This window comes from Aspergillus heteromorphus, assembly GCF_003184545.1.
Source record: "Aspergillus heteromorphus CBS 117.55 chromosome Unknown BO70scaffold_8, whole genome shotgun sequence".
Lineage (NCBI taxonomy): Eukaryota > Fungi > Ascomycota > Eurotiomycetes > Eurotiales > Aspergillaceae > Aspergillus > Aspergillus heteromorphus.
In genome coordinates, this window is record NW_020290413.1 from 1 (window position 1) to 26,053 (window position 26,053).

General features: G+C 52.8%; 11 protein-coding genes and 2 non-coding genes across 13 annotated transcripts; 7 read left to right on the top strand and 6 right to left on the bottom strand.

Annotated features, from left to right (window-relative positions):
• BO70DRAFT_378619 (uncharacterized protein) lies at nt 1-784 on the top strand (the record flags this gene model as incomplete). The annotated part of the gene is made up of 2 exons (XM_025545276.1): nt 1-237; nt 371-784. Exons 1-2 carry the CDS (start codon nt 22-24, stop codon nt 782-784), a joined length of 630 nt encoding a protein of 209 aa, XP_025400441.1. The 5' UTR covers nt 1-21.
• Nucleotides 785-1,136: 352 nt separating this feature from the next.
• BO70DRAFT_428006 (uncharacterized protein) lies at nt 1,137-3,652 on the bottom strand (the record flags this gene model as incomplete). The annotated part of the gene is made up of 7 exons (XM_025547930.1): nt 3,601-3,652; nt 3,404-3,553; nt 2,077-2,193; nt 1,767-2,016; nt 1,594-1,654; nt 1,474-1,522; nt 1,137-1,310 (listed from the first exon to the last, which is right to left on the bottom strand). Exons 2-7 carry the CDS (start codon nt 3,512-3,514, stop codon nt 1,137-1,139), a joined length of 762 nt encoding a protein of 253 aa, XP_025400442.1. The 5' UTR covers nt 3,515-3,553; nt 3,601-3,652.
• A 141-nt stretch (nt 3,653-3,793) lies between these two features.
• On the top strand, nt 3,794-5,790 carry BO70DRAFT_422979 (uncharacterized protein; the record flags this gene model as incomplete). Its single annotated transcript, XM_025547575.1, has 2 exons — nt 3,794-4,456; nt 4,656-5,790. The coding sequence occupies exons 1-2, from the start codon at nt 3,939-3,941 to the stop codon at nt 5,788-5,790; spliced, it is 1,653 nt and encodes a 550-aa protein (XP_025400443.1). The 5' UTR covers nt 3,794-3,938.
• Nucleotides 5,791-6,083: 293 nt separating this feature from the next.
• BO70DRAFT_289350 (xylose isomerase-like protein) lies at nt 6,084-6,674 on the bottom strand (the record flags this gene model as incomplete). Its single annotated transcript, XM_025539311.1, has 1 exon — nt 6,084-6,674. A coding segment is annotated over one exon (591 nt), but the record flags the coding sequence as incomplete, so codon positions are not given.
• Nucleotides 6,675-8,501: 1,827 nt separating this feature from the next.
• Nucleotides 8,502-10,126, top strand: BO70DRAFT_360754 (uncharacterized protein). The gene is made up of 6 exons (XM_025542862.1): nt 8,502-8,763; nt 8,814-8,949; nt 9,016-9,027; nt 9,087-9,506; nt 9,562-9,595; nt 9,652-10,126. Exons 1-6 carry the CDS (start codon nt 8,590-8,592, stop codon nt 9,995-9,997), a joined length of 1,122 nt encoding a protein of 373 aa, XP_025400445.1. The 5' UTR covers nt 8,502-8,589; the 3' UTR covers nt 9,998-10,126.
• A 128-nt stretch (nt 10,127-10,254) lies between these two features.
• On the top strand, nt 10,255-11,481 carry BO70DRAFT_378622 (GNAT family N-acetyltransferase; the record flags this gene model as incomplete). Its single annotated transcript, XM_025545277.1, has 4 exons — nt 10,255-10,970; nt 11,093-11,309; nt 11,382-11,428; nt 11,477-11,481. Exons 1-4 carry the CDS (start codon nt 10,562-10,564, stop codon nt 11,479-11,481), a joined length of 678 nt encoding a protein of 225 aa, XP_025400446.1. The 5' UTR covers nt 10,255-10,561.
• Nucleotides 11,482-11,875: 394 nt separating this feature from the next.
• On the top strand, nt 11,876-11,947 carry BO70DRAFT_t118. The gene has a single exon. It is a non-coding gene; the product is annotated as a tRNA-Glu (tRNA).
• A 2,937-nt stretch (nt 11,948-14,884) lies between these two features.
• Nucleotides 14,885-14,956, bottom strand: BO70DRAFT_t122. Its single transcript has one exon. It is a non-coding gene; the product is annotated as a tRNA-Ala (tRNA).
• A 769-nt stretch (nt 14,957-15,725) lies between these two features.
• On the top strand, nt 15,726-16,270 carry BO70DRAFT_217655 (uncharacterized protein). The gene has a single exon (XM_025538699.1). The coding sequence runs from the start codon at nt 15,927-15,929 to the stop codon at nt 16,200-16,202; it is 276 nt and encodes a 91-aa protein (XP_025400447.1). The 5' UTR covers nt 15,726-15,926; the 3' UTR covers nt 16,203-16,270.
• A 408-nt stretch (nt 16,271-16,678) lies between these two features.
• Nucleotides 16,679-17,665, bottom strand: BO70DRAFT_360756 (uncharacterized protein). Its single transcript, XM_025542863.1, has 2 exons — nt 17,086-17,665; nt 16,679-16,964 (listed from the first exon to the last, which is right to left on the bottom strand). Exons 1-2 carry the CDS (start codon nt 17,333-17,335, stop codon nt 16,936-16,938), a joined length of 279 nt encoding a protein of 92 aa, XP_025400448.1. The 5' UTR covers nt 17,336-17,665; the 3' UTR covers nt 16,679-16,935.
• An 870-nt stretch (nt 17,666-18,535) lies between these two features.
• Nucleotides 18,536-20,524, bottom strand: BO70DRAFT_422991 (cytochrome P450; the record flags this gene model as incomplete). The annotated part of the gene is made up of 5 exons (XM_025547576.1): nt 18,536-18,909; nt 18,964-19,065; nt 19,116-19,420; nt 19,466-19,587; nt 19,631-20,524. The coding sequence occupies 5 exons, from the start codon at nt 20,522-20,524 to the stop codon at nt 18,722-18,724; spliced, it is 1,611 nt and encodes a 536-aa protein (XP_025400449.1). The 3' UTR covers nt 18,536-18,721.
• A 2,069-nt stretch (nt 20,525-22,593) lies between these two features.
• Nucleotides 22,594-23,229, bottom strand: BO70DRAFT_395036 (uncharacterized protein; the record flags this gene model as incomplete). The annotated part of the gene is made up of 3 exons (XM_025546500.1): nt 22,594-22,956; nt 23,021-23,109; nt 23,217-23,229. The coding sequence occupies 3 exons, from the start codon at nt 23,227-23,229 to the stop codon at nt 22,594-22,596; spliced, it is 465 nt and encodes a 154-aa protein (XP_025400450.1).
• Nucleotides 23,230-25,130: 1,901 nt separating this feature from the next.
• Nucleotides 25,131-25,487, top strand: BO70DRAFT_395037 (uncharacterized protein; the record flags this gene model as incomplete). Its single annotated transcript, XM_025546501.1, has 1 exon — nt 25,131-25,487. The coding sequence occupies one exon, from the start codon at nt 25,131-25,133 to the stop codon at nt 25,485-25,487; it is 357 nt and encodes a 118-aa protein (XP_025400451.1).
• Nucleotides 25,488-26,053: the final 566 nt, after the last annotated feature.

The window sequence follows — 26,053 nt, forward strand, 5'->3', positions numbered from 1 at the left end:
AATAATAATCTGAAAAAAAAGATGGTCCTCGGCATCGCCATGATGGCCGCCATGCTGCCAACCATGGTCGGACTCAACGAAGCCACCCAACACACGCGCGACCATGAAACAAACCGCCAGCAATCCTCCCGGAAGCAGCGCTGCCATCTAGTAGCCAGCTGCTCCCTCACCCAGGGGACGACTGCGCAACGCGAGCAGATCCAGAATGCAAAGGCCTTTGTGGGTCAGGACGGTCGGGTGCGTATTACCCTCCATCGATCCTTGTCTGTTTTCCTATTTAGGGGCTCCGCGAGATCTCCGGGCAAGGCATCATGCTACCATCATACGACAGGCGCAGTAGCCAAATGCTAATCGGACATGAGACATGCAGATATACCTCACGAAGTCTCCGACGGAAGGGATGACCCTGTTCAACGGGGGCTTCTTTGCCCATCCGGACTTCCCTCCGGAGAACACGTCCGGGCTGGTGACGATTACGGGGGAGCAGCCGCCCACGCTGCGGTGGGTGTTTCTGGACAAGGAGACGAACGAGCTGCGGTGGGGAGGCCGTCCGGACAGCGAGGGCCAGGTGTGTGGCCCGTTCGACTGGACGAAGGATGAGCAGCGGGTGACGCTGGAGGGGTGGGAGGGGTGGCTGGCGGTGCGGCTGCCGGACGGGCGGGAGGAGCAGCAGAATGAGGGCATTTGGCGCGTGTATTTCGATCGGAACGATGACGGGGCGGATCTGCCGGTGGGGGCCCAGGGGTTGGAGATTGTGTTGAAGCGGGTTGCGGCCGAGAGTTGATGATAGATACTTGATTAATATTATTTTCTTGTTTCGGGTGTAGTCGAGCACCCCGATTGATTCTTTGGCACTGACACTGGACCGGGATGACGAACGGTGGAGCCCTAAGTTGCCCGCTCCACGGCGGATCGGGACGCACGCGCGAACCAGAGACACGGACGGCTGGACTGGGATCGCGACGGCCTCCACGCTCGGCCGAATGCTCCTATCAGCGTGGCATGACGGAGCCGAGCTGAACGGAGCTGAAAAAAGCTGAGGCGGGAGCTTGCTCCACTGCGGTCCTGAAGAGTGATGAGGTCGGTTTGGGGGGGAGCGAGGCTGGAGTCTTGACAGATCGCAATGGAGTCCCATATCAGCCATTGAATTGGCTCAACAGGAGCTCAACAGTATACCGGGTGCTGAAATGGATGCCCTCGTCACGGACGTCATCCTCCCATCGCCGGAGATATCTCGCTGGGCGGATCGAGCGCAGCATCCGAGTCCCTCCGTAGCCGAATCTTAGACCGTCGATCGTCCCGCCCCATCCCTGTCAAGGTGGAGATATTAATCTCTCTCGATCAGACCCAGAATCATACCATTGGTCCTGCCCATGTTTTGCTATGCGCATAATCGTACCCATTATTAATCCAACATCATGCATCCTCAGCCTTTTCTCTGCACCGGTCCAGCCCCTCCTACGGAGTACGAACATTGATAACCTTGACTGAAACAAACTCGATTTCAAAGAGGGGTGCCTTGCTGATGTGCATTAGATGCGGAGATCGCGCATATCTGACGTGCATGCCAGAGGACGGATTTCTAATCTCCACCTGTCAGCATCTCGAGCAGAGGCGTAGGTCGTCATCGTATAGAATCTGTCTTCGGCTTCCTCTGCAAAGACGAGCAGCGTGCAAATGTGATATATCTAACTCCCCCGATATTATCGCCACTATCGGTGTGGGTAGACTATCGAGATCTATACTATGTTTAAGGTAGAACGCACTACCAGCGTCATTCCCACACAGACCCGTTGGGAACAGACTCCGACCCCCACTTCCGTTCATCATGTCCGAGAAACTAACGATTGGCTTCATCTGGCTCGGCCGAATCTCGTACCGCTGCTGCACATTATTGAATAGCCGCCGCCAGCGAGGCACGTATGGATTCCTTTCTTCCGGACTGGAGATGTAGCATGAGACGCAGGATGCAGGGATCTGGGTTTGCATCTCGGGCCCGAACAGCAGTCCTAGAGCCTGGGGGGCTGGGAGCCGAGGAACGCGGTATATTTTGCGTTGACTATGGAATATCTAGACATTGGAGGCAAGGAAGAGTTCCGACGCTTCGGTGGGGCTCATGCTGTGGAGGATCCAGTAGTGGATAGGAATGATGGTCTTCTCTTCGGGCTTCGGACACGAGTCCACCACGGAAATCTATGACACGCATTAGTTCGGTTGGGGAAGAGTGAGGGGAAGGGATTGACCCATTCGTGCGAAGCACCAGGACAGAGCCTGTTCTTCTTTGTCCAAAAAGCTGTTGATCTCGACCGGCTGGATGCGATAGGAAGAGCCGTCGAGGTAGTGACCCCATCGGTTAGAGCTGTCTGTGGCCGGTGTTGGTAAAGTCATGCAGGAGCTCAGGAGGGGTACGGGGCATGTATTGCTTAACGTTTCGAGAGCACGTAAAATCACGCATGACGCGACGGCAGGCGTAGTCTTGCTTTCCAATTCTGGCAGCAGGAGGTGGATGACCTCCTGGTAAATCCAGGGACTCTCCGAATACGACGTTGCATTCCGCTTCCCCTCTGCCTTCCGGGCTGACAAGGCAGGGATTGAGAGGCATAGCTTTTGGTCATCCGAGGGAAGGTCGAAGCGAAGTGTTGGGGGTTGCCAAACATGTCAAGCTATGGGTCGGTATGAGTTTTCCGAGTGTGAAGACAGATGTTCACTCGTAGACGATATAACCGAGGAAGCTCTGCGACAGAGGATTTCCACGATATGGAAAAGTTCTAAGCTCCTGTGTTGGAGTGAATGAATCTACTTGTCATTCGCGTTCATAGGTCATTGTGACGGGGTAGATCACCATATAACAATGCATCAGATGCTGGCATACTGCCCCGACGGAGAACATTAGTCAAGCAGAGGCTGGGAGTAAGAGGCCGCTAGTGAGCGGCAAGGTCATGGACTGGCAGGCTTTACCTCTTTGCCTGTATGAATGTAGCCGGACAGGTTGGGCTGTTTCCGAGGAAATTAGATAAGTGCTCACAATCTAGACGTTGTTGATTGCCATTGCCATAACCCGTGTAGTAGATGCGAATGCGTTTACACAGGAGGATCGGAAGTTTATCGCGGTTTATATCAGAATGCGGAGTCCCTACAGTGATCTGATCACAGCCGGAGAGAGATGAAGAGGGGAGAAATGGGGAAGGAACCGCCAGTGGAGAAAAACCGGGGAAAGAGCCAGAAATGCCCTCATCGTGCCATTCACTTGGTGACTCGTGATCTCCTCCACTCTTCTTGGTCTTCTCGCCCATCCGCTCCCTGACATCCCCAACCACGCCCGTTGACGCGTGCCAGTGAAGCTGAACCTTTTCTCCCATCAAAATCCGATTCGCCCGAGCAATAGGGGAAAGCTGAAATTGACATTGACGGGGGCAGGTCGTTTCGTGAACAGCTCGTACTGCGCGATGCCCTGCTCCAAGAGGACTTCCAGCCCGTCGACGACCACCCAGCCCTTGCATGCGCGACTATACATGGACTCTCTCAGCGGAGTGTGTGGTGTTCCATATGCGACCTGGAGATGTCAGAGAAAACCTTGACCATATCGCATGAGTCACGTACATCGGTCAGTTCCTGCGTGCGGTTGAAGAAATCCAAGTTTGTATTGCCGCAACAGTTGGGGTTCCTCGGTGGTGGAGGGGAGTGGGTGAGAGGCCGACATGGAGAAGTATCTCACACCTCGGGACATCCGGTTGTCGCTCTCTGCAGGATGCAGCTAGTCAGCCCATGAAATGACTTCATCCAGGCTCTCGGCCCCCATCCGTCGCGTAAATTCCTACCCGCTCACCTGATCCGGGCCTGAATTCACACCCGCCCAGCAACCCTCGGTTTATCCCAGCCAGAACAGACGCCCCTCTGGTATAGGCGATAGACCGACTATCATCAGCACGGTCGGTATCATGCCCGGAGCTCCCGCCGCGAAGCGACGACGCATCACTCGCGCGTGCGACCAGTGTCGGCGCCGCAAGTCCAAATGTGACGGGGAACAGCCTGCCTGCTCCATTTGCCGATCGATCGATCGGACCTGTACCTACGACATCGCCATTCGGCATCGCGGATTGCAGCAGGGTTATGTTCGAAGCTTGGAGATGTCCATGGGTCTGTTTTTGGATCAGATCCCGGATAGTGAGAACACGCTGCGGCGCGTGCTGCGGGCTCATCGCGACAAGGCCCGGTCTGCGGCCGGCCAACTGGCAGATCTGTGGCGAAATTCGAAGCTGGCGAAGGATGTTGCAAGACTGTTGAATCCTGAGGCCGATGAGGAGGAGACGGCGAGTGAGCTGGAGCCGGTGCCAGAACCGGTGCCAGTGCCAGAGTCAATACCAGAGCCAGAGTCAATGCCAGAGTCAATGCCAGTGTCAATTCCAGAGCCAGCCCAGGTGCCAGGGCCAGCCCTAGAGCCAGAGCCAGAGCCAGTGTCAGTGCCGGAGCCAGTGTCAGAGCCCTTGCGGCAGCCCGAACAAGAGATCACAGAAGAGAAAGAAGTGATGGTTGTAGAAGACGACGACAACGACGTTGTTTTTGTTGCAGAATATCAAGATGATGAGGACAGCTCCGACCAGCCAGAAACCCCCTGATTCTGAGATTGATGAGTCGGGGAATCCAATAGCCGGGAGGTATACCCATTATCTCGCACTGCCTTTTCCCGAAAACACAGATAAATTGCCGGAGTATTATTTCGCACACATACACAGCTGGCTCCCCATGGTGGAACGCCGGGAGGTCCTCCGCATCAGGCATACTCCTCCAGATGCGATAACCAGGAAGGATGCCACGCCCTTTCTGGCCGGCGATCTTTCCGGTGCATGTCGACTCTCCGGGGAGCTGACCAGGAAGCTGAAGTTGGTGGAGGAAAACGCCATGGTTGGGCGCTATCAGCACACGTTGAACGCGTGTATTCTTCTGGAAAATCTAATAGCGGGTGCTTTCGACATGACACCCCAGGTCACAATCGCTGATCGGAACTACTGCCGCCAGGTGGACGAGAATGACGTGGATGAGTGGGAGAAGTGGTTGATATCGCGCCGACGTGGGCAGACATCTGTCTCGAAGGACGCGTTGCGATCCCTGAGTGCCCTCAATCTCATCCACGACCTTATGACTCGGCTCACTCGAATCCTGCATCCTTGCTCGACGCGAGCTCCGTTCCCGGCGCATGATCTTCTGATCGAACTGAAAGGGATACTGGCGCTGATTGGCGAGCGCTACCCCTATAAGGGCCTCGAGTTCGCCACCCCTACCGTCCTGACGCTGCATCTCACGGCGTCATTCGCCATCTTTGCCCTGGTAAAAAGGTGCGGACTGTTCGAGCCCAGCGTCAAGGATCTCGTCTTCAAGAGCTTTCGCTCCACGCTCGATATGCTGGATGCATATCGCGAATTAACCGGCACGCTCCAGCCCCCGCTGCTCTGCTGCTTTGTTCATCAGATCCATGGGTGTCTGCGTACCACTCTCCTCGACGTGGAAAGCCCAGACAAGGAATTGTTAATATCTCGACTAACGCGGCGTGCTGAAGAGTCGAGGTTCTACGTTGCCACTACCGATCGCCATCTGCAGAAGTCTCCCCACCCCCCTTATATCGTCGGCCCCGAGACTCATCGCCATATGCACGGCCAGTCAGCCAATCGGCCACTCAAGATTCGCGCGTGGATCAGACTCGAGCTACTGATGTACAAGGCGCCACTTCAACGACTACGTTGGCGGAAATCGACCAGCAAGCAATACCCCCGGACCTGTCCATACCCGCTCTGATCGACGCTGCAGGTGGGCGCGACCAACCTGGAAGGCAGACAGAAGGCTTCGGATGCCCTTTTCAAGGAAATGATAGCCTCTTTACCCCAAGCCCGGTACGTGGCACGGCGCATCCTTGCCTGAACGACTCACAACTAACGCGCGAACAGCCATGAGCCGACATTCGCGGAGAATCTAGGGCTCTACGCCGGGAATCTGGACACCGACTTTCTTGCTCAGCTACCAAACATGCAGGATATTGATGGAGCAGGCTCATAAGATATAGTCCTAAAACAGTCAGTAACAGCATTTGACTACAGATCCAGCTCCTTCGCCAGCTGCTCCCACGCCCTGATCGCCCGCTGGGAATGCGAGCGCGGCACCGTCGGATCGGGATCCGCCATTGTCCTGGAGAACAGCTCCATCGACACCCATCCCTCGTATTTCAGCCCCTTCAAGATCACCCGCGCAACTTCCACCACGGGCATATACGCGCCTCGATCCGTCTCATACAGGAACGTCCTGGCATTGCGGCTCCAGCTCATGCGCGGAGGCTGCCCATCGACATGAAACGGGTGACCGGGCAGAAGCGGCTGCTCCATCTTCTCCGCATCAACGACCTGGACATAGAACACCTTCTTCACATCGACTGTCCGGACCAGACGTTCCAACGACTCCGCCAAAGCCATATCCGCATCGGGGGTCCTTCCGTCCCCGCTCGCCGGATCCGCCCAAACCCTGCCCGCGATATTGAACGTATCCAGACAAACACCAAAATTCGGCCGATCGACACGCCGAACGACCTCCCACATCGCGTCCCACGTATCGATATACGTCCCCCAGGCCAACGCCTCGAACGCGAACCGAACCACCGGCTCCTCCTTCAACCCCATACTGCACAACTGCCTGTCTCACCAACACCTCCAACCCATCCTGCACCTCCCACCCCAACCGCCCCGTAACCCTCATCAGCGGCGTAACCTTCGGCGTATCCGCCATCTCCACACAAAGCCCCCTGCGCTTCCCAAACAGCCCCCCCCCCCCCCCGAAATCCTCTTCCGTGGTAACCGTCCCCGGCCCGGAATCGTGCCAATCCCCACATCCACCTCTGCCCCAAATCCACTCTCTTTGAGTCCCCCCAGCCCCTGCACCGCAGGATTCAAGTCCGCGAAATCGTCCACGATGCGCTGCGCCTTGGCGAGTGTCCGGTTGCAGACCATGATCTTGGTGATGGATTTCTCTTGGAAAAGGGCGTAGACGGCTGCGCGGGCGGCGCCGAGGACTAGTCCGGTTGCGTTTGGGGGGGCAGGGAGGGCGCGTAGGAGGTGACGAGGTGCAGTGCGCGAAGGCGGTTAGTTTGTGCGTCATGGTGACGCTGGCGCCGCCGAAGGAGGGGGCGTGGATTAAAGGTAGTTAGGGCGTCGGTTAGGGAGACGCATTTGTGGATGGTGTAGTTGTAGTTGTGGGGGAGGTGGTGGTGCGCGAAGGCGGCGTTGTGGATTATCGGCGAGAGCGATTTGCTGATGTTCGAGCCGAAGATGTGGAAGGTTGGTTTGGGGGGGTGGTCATTTTGAGGGTTGCAATTCACCAGCTCTATGCTACATGGGTTCCCTGATTCCATTCCTCTGGTTTAGTCACTTAACTAGTCTAATCGAGCAGGTTATATTGAGAGTGCAAAGCTCGGCACCTCGACACCAGGCGGCTGTCTTGTCTCTGGTGCCCTGTCTCTCAGCCCTAACGGGTGTCTCTCGGCCCTGCATAGTACAGTACCCTGGCCTCGGCAATGGTCGCCCAGTCGCATGGGTCACCCCTAATGAATAAGTGAGATGCAACGGGCCATATGCAGGCAATAAAGCTCTTCTTCGTTTGGGGGATAAGATGGGGGACGAGCTGAGCTGTGCACTAATTTAGGATGCCACTAGCCCGTGCACTAACTGACTGGCACCGTCACATCACATCTCAACTCCCGAGCATCCTGACAGACCAAACAGAACACTCGACTAAAAAGGTGTCCAAACGCCTAAGTAGGCATGATACTGAATGATACTAGGTTTGACACATCCCCTACTAGTCAGTCCGCCGGGTCTCCGCGGATGACACTCTGATTTCCTAGCTGGCCCAAAACGAACCGGCTTTCGGGAGTCCGGCACTTGAAATCTGGAGCTTGATCGTTCCATCGGCCGAAGCGGGAGGTTTGGCCTCTGACAGGCCCCCGGTTGCTGGCACCCCAGCCCCTGGCCGGGAGCGCGGACCGCTCGCTCACAGACTCTATAATATGCCTATTAAGCAGCGCCGCAAGTTGTCATCGACGCCAATTGGCGCTGTTTGCCAGGTGGACTGGGGCTGGTGGGCTGGACATTCGGTGATCGGCAACGGATTATTTGTGATACAGATGGCAAGCTATGCCCTCGGTCAGGATGCCGAATCTTATGGATTTCTTTATTTCTTTTCGTTCGGTTTCATTCAGTGATGTGATAGTGATATAGCGACTCAGACCATCAGGGTATGCAGACTTGGGTAAGACTGATATAATTTCATACTTCCTGAACTATCATACTGAAGTTTTGCTAATGTGATGATTTGGATTTCGCGTTTTGCCCAGGATAGTAGCACTTTTATGAAAGAAACTTAATTTGAAAAGCCACCCAAGCCCTCAGGCAAATGTCGCCCCTATTCCCCCGCGGATATATGTGCCCTCTTTACATTGGAATGGGCCCATATCTGGACCGGGGGCCTTTTTGTCGACTACATTGTCCCTTCGGAGCATGTCTCCCATGAACGTCCAGACAAGACAATCTGATCAACCGCCGCTGTCCCACTATGGCTACCATTGATACAGATGTGGACTTCAGCGAGAGTCGAGCGACCGAAATCAATGTTCTTGGGTGGGTGTTCACGGGCACTGCGACTGCGACCGTCTTCCTCAAGCTCCTTGCCCGTGGCCATGTCGCCAAAGACCTCGGCTGGGATGACTTCTTCATTCTATTCTCCTTGGTAGGCAAGGTAACCATGTGAAAGTAGACGAGCACTAATGTCTCCATTAGACCCTTAGTGTCATTGCCGCTGGGATCGTGTCCCACTCGGTCTTCCTGGGCCTGGGACGACACACAGCCGCAGTGATTGCAGAACATGGCATGGAGGGATTCGAGATGGCATCCAAATGGCATGTATTGGCATTCCGTATGTACCGATACCCTCACAATAAGTGCCACCCCGGCTTCGCAGCGACTAAGCTAATATTGTCAGCCTTCAACATCGGTCCGTCCAGCCATACAGGTTAACAGATTGGAGCCCAAAAGCTAACCTGGATCATTCAGCTTCCTTCAGCTTCCCCAACATCGCCATCGCCATTCTCGTGAGCCGCCTCCTTGACCCGAATCCTCTCCGCACCCGATGCCTTTACGCCATGGTCGCCCTGCAAGTTGTCTTTGCCATGGTCTCCATCATCCTGCTTTTCCTACAATGCAAGCCAACACAAATGCTCTGGAAACCCTCCATTGAAGGCAAATGCTGGGACGAGTCCGTCTTCAATGCATACCTTTACTGGGTCAGCGCGTACACAACAGTCACGGACATCGTGCTGGCCGTTGTGCCCATCAGCGCGTTTTGGAATCTGCAGATGCGAGCGTCAACCAAGTGGGCGGTATGCGTCATGATGGGACTGACCTTTCTCTCGGCGCTTGTCACCATCGTCAAGGCAACATACATACACCTGTTCTCGAACCGTACGGATCCTCGTCAGTAGACCCACCTCCTTGTCGAATCTGGTAGACAGATCGCTAAATCAAGCAGTATACAAGATCGTTCCGTTGGTTCTTTGGGGCCTGTACGCGCCGCTTCCTTCCCTCCCCCTGTCTTGTCTGCAACTTCTAATCGTCCCAGTGTCGAACAAAACGTGGTCATCGTCGCTGCCTGCATCCCCACCCTCCGCCCATTATTCCGCAAGGCCTTCGAGTCCAGGAACTCCCGCTCGGGCACCAACTCACGCCCGCGTTTGGGATTCACCTTCACGCTGCCATCGACCCCCGGCCCCGAGCGTCTTCATTCCGAGCCCGAGTCAACCATCCCTCTCGGGTCCCGAAAAACCGGCTTCGACGCAAAGAGCGACAACAGCCAGCACGGTATCCTGCGCACGGTAGACGTGGACGTGGATAGCGACGAGGGGAATGATCTGGAGGGAAACGTGGACGGGACATACATTCAGCATCCGAGTGCCGCAGGGAGATGACGATACAATATTCTGTACACTATTAATAGTATTATAAAAAAGCGCCAGCCACTATGTACTTACTGAGCGCTTCCAACGAATCTCCTGCCCGAATAGGCAGATAATGAACACGAGCGACACACACTGTCGGGCACCGCGTGGGGTTTAGCGTGCGTCAGCAGCATCCACTTTCCCACCCCGCGAGACGGCAGTTTTGTCCGCATATATAAAGTGCTGTCTACCCCCCTTGCTTCTACAAATCTTCTTGGTACTGATATCTTTGGTCATAATCGGACTAGGCCGACCCTCTTCCACGGTTCATCACCCCAGACTGCCCTTATCTGCCCCCAATCTTCGCCACGCGACTGCATATCTCCGGCTTCCTTCCCGGTTAGTTCGCCTTTAGGGCCGGGACCACGCCAATCACCGAACCCCCCCTTCCCCCCGCGTCCAGAAGTGACTCACGGGGTGATCCTTTCGAGTCACTCTACAGACGGACATTTAACACTCATTAAAGAGGTGTACATAACCCTACCAAACACCCCTCAATTCCTCCTCAACCACTCCCCCCCCAAACCCCTCAAAATGCCCTTCACCATCCGCTACGCGACAGAGCAAGACGCTCCCAACCTCGCCATAATCAACATCGTCAGTTTCCGGCACCAACCCATGTGGGACAACCTCTTCCCGAGCGTCAACATCGACGGCGTCCTCCCCCTCAAGACCGCCCGGTGCCTCGACAAGCTCGTCTCGCCCCAGGTCCACGTCGTGGCCGCGGTCGACGACGAAACGGGCCAGATCATCGGGTACGCGCGGTGGGTGATCCCCGGCGAGCCGACAAGCGTGGTGGAGTTATCTCCCGTGGGGGCCGAGACCCTCGCGGGGCATGCCAACGGGAAGGCCTACCCCGAGAACATGAGGAAGGATGTCCACGCCCGGTTTTGGGACATGTTGAAGGGCAAGCAGGAGAGTTATGTCCAGGAGGATGATTTTGGTATGGCTAACCCAACCCCTTCCTTCCCTCTCTCGCTTTTTCTTTTTTTGGTATTCCATCTCGAACCCGATTTCCCTACAGGAGAGTTTGTGGTTAATATAATGGCTGCTGACTCGTTCCAGTCCTTGAATTCCTAGCCACCATCCCCGAGGCACAAGGGAAGGGTGTCGGGACGGCGCTTCTCCGGTGGGGCCTGGAGCGCGCGGACGCCAGGAACGCCAGGGTGTATCTTGAAGCCACCACGGATGGATACTCGCTGTATCGCAAGTTTGGGTGGGAGGATCTGGAGGAGATGAGGATGGATTTCACGGAGCTTGGGGGGAGGGGGGCGCAGTCTTGGTTTGCGATGCGGAGGGAGAGGAGGGTCGTGGCTTAGACTTTATGTATACTATACATAAAGTCTATATATAGTATAGAGAGTGATACATGTACGGCTGTCTATCAAGTACTGGGCGAGGGTTCGTGTATATATTTTTGATGTGATGAATGATGGCTATGATAAATAGATTGATTGCATACCTGCTGACAGATAAATTCGCACACCGGTGCCTGCTTTTGCATAATCAATTATTTTTACCTCCTCGTCGAGGCTGTCTAGATATCTGGAGTCAGAAGGCAATAGGTCTGTTCGTGGTGACTGTTCGTGGTGGGTCCGAAGCAACGGTAAGTTATACCTGAGATCGATGGTTTGGGTCCTTCTTAGGTCGCGTGGGAGGGTTTTGTGGACGGACTATCGGTAGATTATGGTTTTCCTTGAGGGTAGAATAGTAATGAAGTAGTAGGGCCTGGTGAATAACTTTTAATAAAATGTATGGTGGTTTAGGGTTGGCGCGCGATCAACTTCAGGTGATACAATTTCTACGTCTGAATGATGTAATCAAAAAAATACATCACTTCAACAAGAATCCGATATGGTGTAGTGGCTAACATCGCCGTCTCTCACACGGCAGCCGGGGGTTCGATTCCCCCTATCGGAGAGCGATTCTTCTTTTTGTCTTGTTTTTTTTTTTTTTTTTTTTTTTTCGGTTGTACTCCGTACAGATGTAGCCGTGGCTCGGTAGCGCCGCAATGCCGTGTGCCCAGCCACCGCTTTTGTCTCCGGCCGTCTGGCTCCCTCCCTCCCTCCTCCAACCAACCCTTACTATATCCCAGTGAGCTACGCCGAAGGCTGACTTACCATCAAATAACACATGTGGAGAGAAAGAAGCTGTGACGAACCCTCAGGGTTATCAAGATATAAACGCCATGGAATTCTCTTTCTTATCCTGCGTTAACAGAATACAGATGCCCATCTGACGAGCGCCACTGCGGCAAAAGGAGTATTCCTGCGCATGGCGCTGCGGAAGAGGGACACCTGCGGTCCTGACACCATCTCCATCAAAACCGTCTGCAGATTCATTGATGGCATATCTTGGGCGAAGGGTCACAATATGGCGGGAAATGCGACCAAGGGCCAGTGACCCCATCTCCCCGGGGGCAATGATGCCAAATCGAACCTCCGAGTCGCCTAAAGAGCAATAATTCGTCAACACCAGCATGGGATTATTCTCCAGGCCAACAAATGTGATGATGTCACTAAGGTCTCTCAGGCACACACATATATACAGCCATAGGATTTTGGCCAAGGCCGAGCTGGAAGAATCATTCAAAGCCAACGACTGAGAGGGTTGCGAAAGAAGTATTGGGATGCTTTCCCTTCTGACAGAACTTCTTTATTGTTTTATACATAGAACATTGCTAAGTAGACATGATACCAGCAGTAAACATTATACAGAATAGTGAAAGGCGGCCTCTATTTAAGTAGACAAAAGGTAATGGACATGACGAAAGGATATGAATGCAGTCGCAGTGAAAGGCCTTGCCAGGCGCCTATAAAAAAAATGTGCCTCTCACTTCAAACCCTCAAAAACTTAGACTCTTCACCATCCATCAATCTATACATATTGCTAGGCAACAAGCGCTACTGGCTCAAGATGTCATCCATCTTCCAATTTCAACCTCTTGCTTGGTTTATATCTCCAACATAATGTCCCGGTCGGATATGGTGGACCCATTGTACAGTCAATTTATAAAAGACAGCCGGGCTCTTATGTAGTCTCCCAGGGAGTATCAGGGGCCTCAAAGAAAAGAGACAGGTATGGGTTAAGGGACGTTGTTATCGCACCAGGTAATATCCCCTGGATCTTGGCAGCGAGAAACTAGGGTTCTGTGACAACATTTTCCCTTGGTGTCTGGTAACTCACATGAGAAACGCTAGTGAGATATATTATCGCTTTACATGTTATATTATATATCCTCGACGCTGGAACCCCGAAATCGTTGGTCGCTCAAAGAGTGAGTGTATATTCAATGCCATACGGCCGAATTCGGCATGTTGCAGAAACGTGCATCTATAGAATGCCTTGGCCTGACTGTAAACGGAAGCCTGCCAGTGGGAACAGCAAAAGATGAAAGACGTTCTCTAGAATATTAAACAAGGCGATGTTATTTTCGACAAGGCCAGCTTCTATCGGACGCCGAGGTCCTACGAGCTAGGTCAGAGCAGCGATGCAATACCAACGCTATGTATACAGGATGTTGGAAAGACGAATATCAAAAAGATCTTTTCGAGAAGGACGAGCAAATCCTCAACATTGCGTGCAAAATTATTCGAAACGGAAGCTGGGTTGGGAAATCGGCATGCGAGATCGCCATATCGATATGTCGAGGGGTTTGATAACGCCAGAATTTTTCCGGGTGGTGTGTGACGAAGGCCACTGTGCAAAAAGCGATAGTCTGGACACGTTACCTACTGAGTACTCACGATATCCCAACTTTGAAAGGCAGGGATCGTGATGCAATATGTGCCATCACATCAACCCCGGCTGAACATGTTGGTGTTTTTTATATTTATCCTTTTTCAATTAGGACCCGGAACAGCCCTGAAGTTGTTGACCTTTAGGTAATATTCAAAGACTTTTGGTCTAAGGAAAAGGTTGAGAAATGGTAAGATGCTCTCTTTGGGGACAGCAAGACAGAAAATATCGAGAAGTTACTCTATATAAACCATGGCAAGAGATTCTTTGCTCCATAGTTACTGGGTGTGAACACTGAAAAATATATTTCTCCAAGAGGTTTTAGTGGCCAAGCCAGGATAATACTAAAAGCGATCACCCGGAATTCCCGGATGACGAAGATCCACAAAATACGGTGTGGGGGTCTGGAATATGGTGTCGAAGAAGAGAATTGCCAGTAGCGATGATAACTATCCCTACCCGATACACGTCTTTTGAGCCTTCAATTTGAGCCTTCAGTGGCCCATTGTCTATTTCTATTCTGCACATATTAAAAAGCAGCCCAGACCGCACGTTCAGATAGAAAAGTTCTTCAAATGGGGGGGGGGGGGTTGTGGAAAAGACCATTAAATAGATTTTGGCAATAGGATCAGGGATAATGTATCGGTTCATAAGCATGTCTATCTGGTTGCTTCTCGGTCTGCCCATCTGTGGCAATGATTACTCCGGATCATATAGTCCGGCTTTGGCGTGTGAAAACCATTTTGGCCAAGCGGTCATCCCGGTGCTAGCTTTGTCCCTGCTCCTACGGCACGATTCACATATTCCCGGCATCCTGTGTTGGTGACGGTGAGTGTGACGAAATAGTTCGTCCTTCTCAGCACCATGATAGCCAGCCCTCTTAGGACCAAATTTATTTGTTAGCACTTGTTGATAGCCAAGCAAGCTGACGTCAAGATATCTGCCACCCTGTACCGTTTTTAGCTGAGCCAACTTACCCCGAATTTTAGGAGGGGGCCGGTCAATCGCCTCTGACCCTAACTTGGTCCAAAGCAGTGTTTCACTTTGACTGAGACCCTTTCTCCACTGCGGCAGATGCCATCTCTAACGGGAGAGATAAAAAGAAAAAGCAAAAAGTAATGGAGCTGCGGGGAATCGAACCCCGGACCTCTCCCATGCTAAGGGAATATTATACCACTAAACCACAGCCCCATTTGTTGAGGTGAGAGGCTTAAAGTATAATATAATAATGACAGCATAGTGATGGTTGTTTCTTTTGTCATGTGATCAGGTTGATATACACTGCGCAGAGCTGATGATGTATGTTTTTTCGTTTGTGGAAATATAATTGCATAGTATTGTGCATATAAAAGTATGTCTGTAAAAAAAGATAAGAAGTAAAAGCTGAAAATGGTCTGGAATTCTTCAGTTCCCTACCAACGATCCTCCACCGTCCCAAAAGATATAAATTGTCAACCCTAAAACACAGAATGTCCCAACCACATCCAAATACCCACGCTTAATCAAACCGCAATAACCCCCTTCCTCCTTTAAATCTGAACCAATACCCTTCCCAGAAAAAAAAACCTTCATCTCATTCTTTTCTTACTTCTACCCCGGACTAGAGAATTGTATCTTAGCACGCATTTTTAATACAGATTTATGGGCATATTCAGTCTACATATCAAGACATCACGTCCACTATTACCTGTCGCCTCTATGACCTTCCCCTTATTAGTCGACGTGATACTGCTAAACCGGGAGATCCTCACTGAGCATGTCCTAAGATGGTAGCTCCCAGCAAGATGGCCCCGAACAGGCGGTGTCCGATGACAGATAGCCCTGCGGACCCTCATCCCTTGCATCGGCACGAGATGGTACTGGTAGAGGGTGTTCTGCGGGGAAAGCTTATACTGGATACAACTCCACCTATGGTGATGATGCTAGCTACATCGGCCATGTTTGCATGTACATCTTCAAACGCCGTTTAGGACCATTTACGGAGAAGTCACCCTCGAGATATCTCCCCCATTTCCCGATTTAATTCGAGGAAGTGCGGTTCCATAATAAAGAGGATAACGGGGTAATTAATCGGCAACAGTTCAGACATCCGTATTTATATGACAGACGGTTTGGGCATTTAGGTTGTGCCCGACCAATCTTGTTTAGACTATGTTTTTAGATGAGTGAGGTGCCTTTGACAGTCACGCGGACGCGGCGTAGGTTCTTATCTGTAGGTGTAACCCTAACTTTAACCTTAATGTTAATTCCTCCCGTGGAGTGGTATGTGAGGGGGGATGGAGTCGGGTCGGTGAGGAGATGGGTCATGGATGGGCGAAGCGATGAGGATAGGGCGGTGGATGTGGATGCGGATGTGGAGGTGGAGGTGGATGTGGATGGGGATGCGGGTGGATGCGGGTGTGGAGGTAAGGGGAGGCAGGCGGTGTGGATTGACTGACTACTGAGACGAGAGATTGTTGGTGGCTGGTGGGGATGTTGGTGGTTATGCAGGTGGGGGAGGGGGGATAATTATTGGCCCGTCGTGGGGATGGAGGGGGTTTAAGGATTGAGGGTTGAGGGTTGGGGGTGGTAGTGCTACCTAGGTCTGCATGGATGGATGGACGTGTAGGATAGAAGAGAAGGGAGGGGTTGAATGCTGATGGTTGTTGCAGGGTTGTCAGGAGCAAACCTGGATTGCTGGATCAGGCTTGGATCGGGCATGGCATCTACTGCGTCAGTAGCTATTCCGGCCATATACTGGTATGTATGGAGGGGTAGGTAATAGTAGTAGTAGCGCGTCAGTGGAAGATCGCGATCCCCGTAAGGAATGTGTATGTGGCAGAAAATATGTATACCCTCCAACCCGCTCCAGGAATGAACATCACATCACATCACCATGACCATCAGCATGAACATGAACATGAAGTGTAGAAAAAAAAAACCTATATACCAACAAAACCGGGATATGATGAGAGATGAAGATGAAATATACAACGCCGGGTCCAACACCATAAGTCACAGTCGCAAGTGTGGGGTCCCATGATAATCAATGATAAAAAAAAAAAACCTAACCAGTCGGTCGGGTCCGGTCGTGGACCGTGTAATCGTGAATCGTACATGCAGTGTGTGTTTTTAGAAGAGATTCTCTTTTGGTTGTCAAGAATATCGGAAGTGCCGTAGACACGAGGGGTCTAATAATGTGAGGATTCATTTTCGGAGTCTGATTGAAGAGTTATTATTAGTATCTGGGTTTCACGTGGGGTTGGAGATTTTTTGCCCCCATCGCGATAGATAAGGGTAGGTAGGGTATCACAAGGGGAGGGCATGGGAGGGAAACATACACCCTGACTCGACATCTCGTACAACCGGCGCCGGAGGCTTGCCCGTCATGCCCATGGACTCGCGCTGGAAGAAGCCGAGGTTCTTTAGACGCACAGAGCGCATGTACTGCTCCTGCTCGCGGGGGAAGTGGAAGCGGTGTTCAGGCTCGTCGTTCCAGAATTGCTTGGTGAGGGCGGCGCCCAGACAGACGATGGCCAGACAGACCACGATGACGATGACGATGATGGCGGAATCGCTGAGCTTGGCCATGATGGATGGTGGGAGTAGTGCCGATGGGATCGATGGGATGGATAGATCGAGAATCGATGGCGTTCACTAGAGATATTACCCGTGGTCTGTGCTGGGTGCTAGTTGTGTGGAAGTATAGTGGATGCGATGGGTGTGGTAGTGGTGAGCCCGCGAGCGAGATAGAGATAAGGTAGTAGATGCGTCAACGCATAATCCGGGGATGGAAGGAGGAAAGAGGAGGATCGAGGTCGGGGGTCGAGATATAGGGCCGGTGGTTGTCAGACGGAGTTTGACTGGCAGCGACCGACGCAGGCAGGCAGGTAGGCAATGGAATAAGAACGATAAGCCGCGACACACTGAAAAATTCGCGGTGGGCGGTGTTGGGCCCACTGTTTATTTATAAGTGGAGAGTGAGACACTCACGCTGCTGGTTGCCCACGCGGCCAGTCGTGCCCGTCCCAGCCAGTTCCAAGGCTGGACAGGGTGGACCCCGCGCCGTCATTGGCGAGTCCGAGCCTGGAGGGGCCGTGATTGGGTGGGGGACCCGCAGTGGGCGATGATGAAAGCTGTGCGGATGTGCGTATTTGCGTACGGCGTGGATACCAGACGCCCTCCTCAGCTCCGTAGTGCCGCCGGTGTGCATGGCATCCGTGCTGAGGCTGCGATGTACGGTGGTACACAATACACACAGCACAGGACAGTAAGTAGTAGTACTCCGTACGCCGTATTGATCGCCCGGCGGATGATGCAATCAATCAGTCCCTCTCGGCTCTTCTCTCTCCTCCTCCTCTTCTTCTCTTCCCTCTTCCTCTCCCCTCCTCACCTCTCCTCTCCTCATCACTCTCCTCCCTCACTCCTCATTCACCTCCACTCCCACCATCTCCAGTCGCTCCATCATCGATGCATTCTATCCTGTCTCCTCTGCTTGTGTTCCCCTCGCTACCGGGTTTGCAGCAGCCTGGCCCGGTGGATGTCGCGGGGCTCCTCGGGCCCGACCAAGCTGGCAACGCGGTTCCGCCCCTCCCGAAAGCTTGACCTCCGATCGGTGCCTGGCCGCCTGTGGCCACTGGCCACCCCTCGTCATTGGAGGATTTACGCTGACCTGCAAGCAACTGACAGTCGGCCCACCTCACCAGGCAGCAAGCAGACCCTGTTGAGTTGACTCGTTGAGTAGATGGATAGTTTTGTCTTGACTGACTTCTTCTTGCTTTGCCGACGATCGTTCACAGCCTAGTGCTTACTTATGGCTGAGAGGTGGGAATTTTCGGATCCCTGACGCTATCTATTCTCTAGTCTGTGCCCTCCTTCCGCTTTGCGATTGCAGCCTGAAACACGGGTCGACCGTGAAACACGCTTGATCGTTCATCCCAATGACAACCGACGTAATTCGTCCCTCGATCGTCCCCTTCATCCCCGTGGCCGGAAGATCATCTCCAGGGCCCCTAAGTACAACACAAACATATCCCGCGACCGCTGGTCAAAGCTCTCCGCCACAAACCCCGGCGCGTACTGCACGTCGAAGCTCATCACCAATCGCGCCACCGTCGTCCGCAGATTCATCAGCGCCAAGGGCTTGCCAATGCAGTTGTAAGCACCTAAATACTGCTGTCAGTGGCTGCCCCCGACCGGAGGCTAGAGCAGACACTTACCAATCGTGAACGGCGCGAATGCCGACTTGTCGCGGACGAGCTCGGGCTGTTGGTACCACCGCTCAGGGATAAACTCTAGCGGCTTCTGATAGCTCAGTTCCGCTGTTCCGTCGTTAGCCAGTCCCCCATCGTCATCCCCGGGATTGACTTACACCGCCCCATGACATACAGCGGGCAAATCACTGTGGTGTTGCCTGGGATGTATACTCCATCCACATGGATGCCCTCGGGCGGAGTCTCCCGCGGGAGGGCCGAGGGAATACCCGGGTAAAGACGCAGCCCTTCGTTGATGACCCCATTCAAATGCTCCAGGTGACTGATCTTGGCGTCCAGGAACTCCCCCGCGGGTTCGTTTGCATCCACATACGGGGCGAGCTCGGCGCGGAGCTTGCGGACTTCGTCCGGGTGCCTAGCGAGCTGATAGAAAATGCCCGCCAGGGTGGTCGCGGTGGTATCGCTAGGCGGGTGAGCTGACTTCAGGCAACAATAGGCGTAAGCTTACCTTCTTGCAACGATGATCAAGCGGGAATCTCCCCCCAGCCACTGTCGTTCTTCTACAGTGGGTGCTCGGCCCTTCAGCGGTGCCAGTAGCGATGCACTGATGTCGGGGATATCCGGTTCAATCTCTTCGGTCAGCACCGTAGTAGGACGAGAGGGACCAACTCACCTTCATCCTCTCCACTAGTCTCGCCTCGCTGTATTCCAAGAACTTCCAGAATCCGCTTTTCAGCCCTGGGATTGCTGCCACCAGCCGAAAGGACCAAATGGGCAGTCCGGACCCGGCAAACACCATCGTGTCGATCAACAGTCGGATGGCCCAATGCTCCTCACCCCGCTCCAGACTCTCAAACCCTTTACCGAAGGTCAGATCCCCCATCACGTCGAAAGTGTACAGATTGAACCATTTGGTCACGTTCACTGGGTGGCCGTCCTTGCTGGCCAACCGATCTACAAGTTTCTGGCGGTACTTGCGGACGCGCTGCTCGTAGCCCCGCAGCTGTTGGCTCCCGAATGCGGTGCTCCAGACACGCCGTCGCTGTTGATGCTCTGCCGCATCCCTGATTGCCTGCAGGGACTTGCTTGGTTGTGAGTGGTCATACCATGTGGACTTGGCGCATTGACCCTGGATGGCATCAATGGCCTTGGGATCGATGACGGACAGGTCGGACGATCCGATGCGCACATAGGGACCGTATTTCTTGTGCAGTTCGACCAACCTGTGATGGCGGTTGTTGTTCTGCATATGGAAGGGCAGCCACAGGCTGGAGATCCGAGCGAGCAGCGGACCAGGGAATCGGCCCAGGGGGTGCAACAGGAGGCGGTACACGAGCAGACTGCTGAAGAGGCCGACCAGATAGGATGCGGCATGCTGTGCGACGGTGGCCAGGGCCTCCATCCATGCGGTCTCCCGACCGGCATGCAAGGCAGCGGCTGCAGCTGTGAACAGGGCACTGAAAGCCTGTGCATACGCGGTCCCGTAGAAATGGTGTTCGCCTCGATGGAAATAGACAATGTGCGAGAGCCCGCCGGCAAGAGCGGCCATCTGCATGGTGTAAACCATTGTACGATCGATTAGACGTGCGACTGGGACAGCATCAATTACCCCGACGACCGAAGGTAGGAGCTCAACCGTCGTCCGTTTTATATTTACCCAGCAGGAAGGGTTGTGACTCCTCTTTCGAAAAGGAGCGATCCGATCGCCATAATGCCTTCCCCTCTTCCTCCACCCATAGGAATTACTCATGCAGGATGCATGGTGGTAATTTCGAACAGGTCACCGGACGGGATTTAGTCGAATAAATTGACATGGTCTCCGAGTGTCCTGCCCACAGACGCCGCCCACAAGTCCAGCTGGTCGGGACTGCCGAGGTTGGACTGTCAGTGTCGCGCGGGGAATTACCTATAATCGGAACTCCTCATTGGGCTGGCTGCGATCCTCGGTCTCACTGCCAGATGCGCTGCATCTGTCTAAACAAGTTTCGGTCCGTTCCCACTGCGGAAACTCTCCTCCGTCATGTCCAGAGGTCAGATTAAGCCATACCCGGCGCATATCACCCATCTATATGACTCGTACGACGCCAAGGACAGGTGATAGCGATCATGATCCACTCTAACCTGTCAATCGGACCTGATCGATTGGCGCTGTCATATTGCGACGGAGAAACACCCCCGAATATGGTCTAGAAGAGTCGATACTGTCAAATAGTCGGCCTAAACTTTCTTCCTCTCTGATGAGTTTAGCTCCGGTTTGCTGCCAGATGAGGGTTCTCAGATGCGACCTCAGAGATTTATTATTCCCACTCTGGATCATCCGTATCGGCATGCCACTCGATCAAAGTAAATAATGATACCTTCAATTTTGAGCCCACATCGTTCGCTTATGCCATCGCCACCGTCATCATCATTTTGCTCAGTGTCATTGAGCCATACTGACATGGTCCGTGCACCGACTACATGAGGCAGTGATCGTCCACGAAGACCAAAGCACTATCGTCATGAACCTGCAGCTGCATTTGAATTCTTGCTTTTGTGACCTTTGCACAGAACGGTGTTTGGCAGTCTCACTGGCTTAAAATCCCGCTCTGTTGATTTGAAGGTACTCGAGCAATCCAACCACTGATATTGTCGCCATGGCGACCGATGCTGGTTCCAGGCAGCTTCAAGTCCTCGTGCTTCTCCATCGCGATGTTTTGTAAATCTTCTTCTAGACATCGCGTCGTGTCGACCTCGTGGGATTTGCATTGGAATGTGTTAATACTGCCACCGAACCAACGCGAGAAGACCGCATGACCGATGATGCTCTAAGGCCTTGTCCCGGTGATGCGGTGTTACTTGCGACAAACCACTTCCCATTGTATCCAACCAGAAAAACAGGGTCTTTGTGGCTACAAGGTTGTCAAGATACCTTTTCAGTCTGGGGGTATCTTTCGTTTTGTGACACCTTGTGAGGCGTCACCACCCCCTTAACTTTTGATAGGGTGAGGGGAGGCACCAATTGGTGAAGAGTCGGATAGAACTAGGACATGGACCAGTTCTGTGGGACTGACTGACCGACCTTGTTACTCTGCCAAGGGATCTCAGTTGGTTTTCACGGCACGACTCGTCCGTCACTCACACGATACAATTTTCTACCGCCACGGACCATCAGCACATTTGGGCCTCATTTCTTCACCCGGATTGTGCATTCGAAAGCTGGACTGACCACTCAGGGTCAACGAATAGCCTAGATGGCCAAAACTACGGAATACTGCCAGCTGAGCGAAGTTAAACTAATAGAACTTGGATCCAATTTAAATTATGGTTATATCAACAAGGCCTTTCCCATTCTTGACAGCTTTTATCGCAACCAGAGCTGATATCGATTAATAGAGCACAGGCATTCATAAATCACATTACACATCGATCATTCATCGTCTGAGTACCATCCAGCCTTCACATTCGTGTCACGACGCGGGGAAAACCTACTAGGTAGGGAAAAAACCCACGCCAAGGCCCAACGCCATGGAATATTATCACGTATAGAGAGTGAAAATTGGTCGGGCTTTATTTGTGAAGGAGCGGACCAGACGGGCTTGAGAATCCCCCAATTGGCGTCTGGGTATATGGAGCATCGTTTCATCGGCAGTCTCCTTATTGATCTGGTTTCGAGGGTGGCGTTGAGCAGCTGATGACAGTTGAGGACTGTGTACCAGCACATTCGACGTAGCTCATCGTATTAGTTACAGTCACCTCGGGACGGACGGCTTCCGAGTATTGGTAGTAGGTGCTGCAAGCTTGGCAGGTTGGGACGGACGTGCAAGAATCACAGGTTGCGGTTGTCATGGAGTCTACAGAAAACGGCTGGAATTCCGCGGCTCCGTCGTCCTCCTCCTCATCATAGTACTCCGGGATATAATCTTTGATTCTTCTGCCGCCCTGCGTTCCCTTTCCTGCGGCAAGGGCAAGACCGAGGAAGACGAACAAAGCGAAGAGGATCTGGGATAGCTTGATGCCCTGCGCAAAAAGAGGTGTTAGCAAGACCAGCGGGCTGAGTGTGGATGACCGAGCCCAGAATAACGTGCCTGCATTGTGGCTCTGGTTGTGGTATGGCTGCCTTGTAGCTGACTTGAGACCTTGTGTTGTCGTTAATGGATTTCAGTAACGTCTCTGATGGGAGCAGGCATCTTATAGTGTCTTTTGGATATATTGTCAAGTCTGAATGAGCTTGTGTCTTTCTGAGTTTGACCCGACTCTCCATGACATATGAGACGCACTTCGAATAGTCATGGTGACTTATTGGTTCTAGACGTAGAGGATCATAGACATGGGAATGTCCATGCAGTTGTTCCATGGGCCAAGGAGAAAGAGGAGAAAGAGATGTGGTATCGAGGGAGTCAGGATCAATCTCATGCGAGTCACACCGGCCCGGATGCGTGATACCACCTCACACTCGTCCGCCACTTCTGCCGACACAGCCGATCTTGCTCCACGATGACCACTTCTCACGTGAGAAGAAAGCGTCGCTCGTCTAGACTAACCCCCTGCTGGCCTGAGAAAGCCCTTCCCCACATGGAATGCGCGGGAAAAATCCCCGAAAGCAGGGAAGCTACGTCCTGCACATTCCGGAGGACGGTACGGGAGCTCCTTTGGGATGTTTGCTCAAGCCCACATATGCCTCGCCGTTAAAGACGACGATATAATTGGAGGGATCTTTCTCCCTGTTCCACTTTTAGCATCATAGATGTCTACCACAGTCATACTTGTCTGGCTACGGGAGCGTTGACCATTGTTCATCGGTGGTTAAGCAGGCTGAACAACTGTGGAGCCTGTATGAGACCAGCTAGTCCTGTCGGGGCTTTATCCATGAAAGAATTAGGCTTGACACCTAGAAGCAGTCTATACCAGAGACCAATGAACTTTCAAAGGAAACACTTAACCTTGAGGTCATGACCCGTCACTACTGACAGGGTATTCGGCAAGGCTATCATCTGGCCCATCCCCGCACAGTTGTCCATTCTTGAAAAATGTCCGCGGAATCGAATTCTTGAAACATTACCGGGCTTCACGAAACCAGAGCGACAGCTTTCGTGGGAACGAATGGTCCCCGTTCGGAATGCTAGCTTAAGTGGGTACGGGACATGCCGGGCTTTCAACGGCGTCTTCATTCCAATGCTCTCGCTCCGGTGGGTAGTTATTGCTTCCGAAGTGGGGCGGAGGTAAAGCCCCAGTCAAGAATAACAAGACGCGGGGGTTTCTTTCTTGGGGTCTAGTATGGTCATAATCACTTTACTGACTTGGACTTGAGTTGTGACTCGTATATTGGGAGCGGATGCTTCCAATCAAGCAGCTTCCGACAGGTACAGTGTCCTGGTACAGCGGAGGAAGAAAGACATATGATATTATCATGCAGATTAACTTCTCTGTGGTCGTGACGCAGTGTCTCTTTGCCGCGAGAGGCAAAAGGAAGACAAAATGCAGGCTTTCAGGTCAATTTGGCTCGTTGTCTTGAAATGATAGAACATCTCCCTATCAGAAGACAGATTTTGAGTGGGAAGATTGAACGTGTAATTGGTTACATTCGACATTAGCAAACGGTGAACAACCACCGCCGTAAACTGGAGTCTCTGCCTGCACCATGGCTAAGGGACTTGCATTAGCCGGTAGCTAATCAAGCACTAGAAATCCAGTACTGCTGTAGATGATAGTCAATATGCCACTTACCACGACCGCGTGGGGCACATAGACCACTTCTAATTGCGGCAGGTAAGTAGCTAGACCTGCAAGCAGCGAAACATGATATCCAACGGTAGGAGATTACATGACGTCTCGATAGCCGAACTACAGTGAGTGGAGCTTTGACAGCAAGTTTAAAACCTAAGTCTCAATTGGCGCGGATCAAGAGGTCTTTCTGGCCAGAGCAATGGGCAAGTCAAAGCTCCTCCCGTTTACGGATATCGAGGGTGTGTGGGACTGACGCCTCGCGTCTCCTTTGGTCGAACCCTTGGGAGAAAAGAGAGATTTGACTTCCAACCTACCACATCATATCCCTCAAGCCAAACTGTGATACAGAAGGCCGCACCAGAAGCCCATAGATCTCAATAAATAGTTATACCCTAAACCCACCAACACCTTCCTTCCACACAACAATGTTCTATTCCAAATAGCCCCTCCCATCAGCAAGATCAACAATGCACATAATCCCCTCCGTCCTCCTAAGTCTCCTCGTCTTCACGGATCTCGGCCAGTTGGCAAAGGGAGCCCGGAAAGTGGTCAAAAACACCTGCCCCGCTCTCTCGGGATTACCCCTACCCAGCAAAATACTCCCCAGGAGCTCGAGTGCCATAGCGGAATCCTGCTGTCCAGACCAGACCATCTATGACGGGAAGAACTGTGTGCCGCTGATTTGTCCTGCCAGCCAGGCTTGGGATGGGTTAAATTGCGTCCCCGACGCTGATCCGCCGTGCGCGCCGAGACCCGTGTATAACCCCGCTACGAGGCAGTGCGAGGCGACTCCGGTTTATGATTGTCCGATGGGGCGGTATTAGGGATATGTTGTGCCCTGCCAACAGGGGGATACGTGACTTGTGGTCCTGGGTGTAAACGTGGCCAGTTCGTCGGACGTTGAAGCTTCTCCGGATAATTGTCCAGTTGATTAGTACTAGGACGGTGAGCCCAGACCAAGCAAGTGTTACCTGCGAGCGTATGCAAGTATTACAGGGGGCGCTGGGTTGGGATCATTCAACTAATCTAGTGGACAGCATTGTGCCCCTAGACCATTCTTCATCATACACATCTGCCACCACGCTCTGAAGTATGATTCTTGAGCTAGCGGAAACAACCCTGAATTCATGGAAATGAATCTCACCCTACAATTGATAACTTGGGGAAGTATTGAATACACGGACAGATGGTTCGTAGAATTACCTAGACCAAGTCATCCAGCTCTCCCTTGCCCAGTGGGTACGTGAGTTCCGGGATGTTCGGGAGATCAGCCGGATATGACGGACAACCGCCCGCTGCTACCCGCGCATTCCTGCACTCTTGATTGAGGCCGTGGAGTGGAGGATATCATACCCCGGGACTTGAACAGCATTTGTCGGATGCGTAGCAG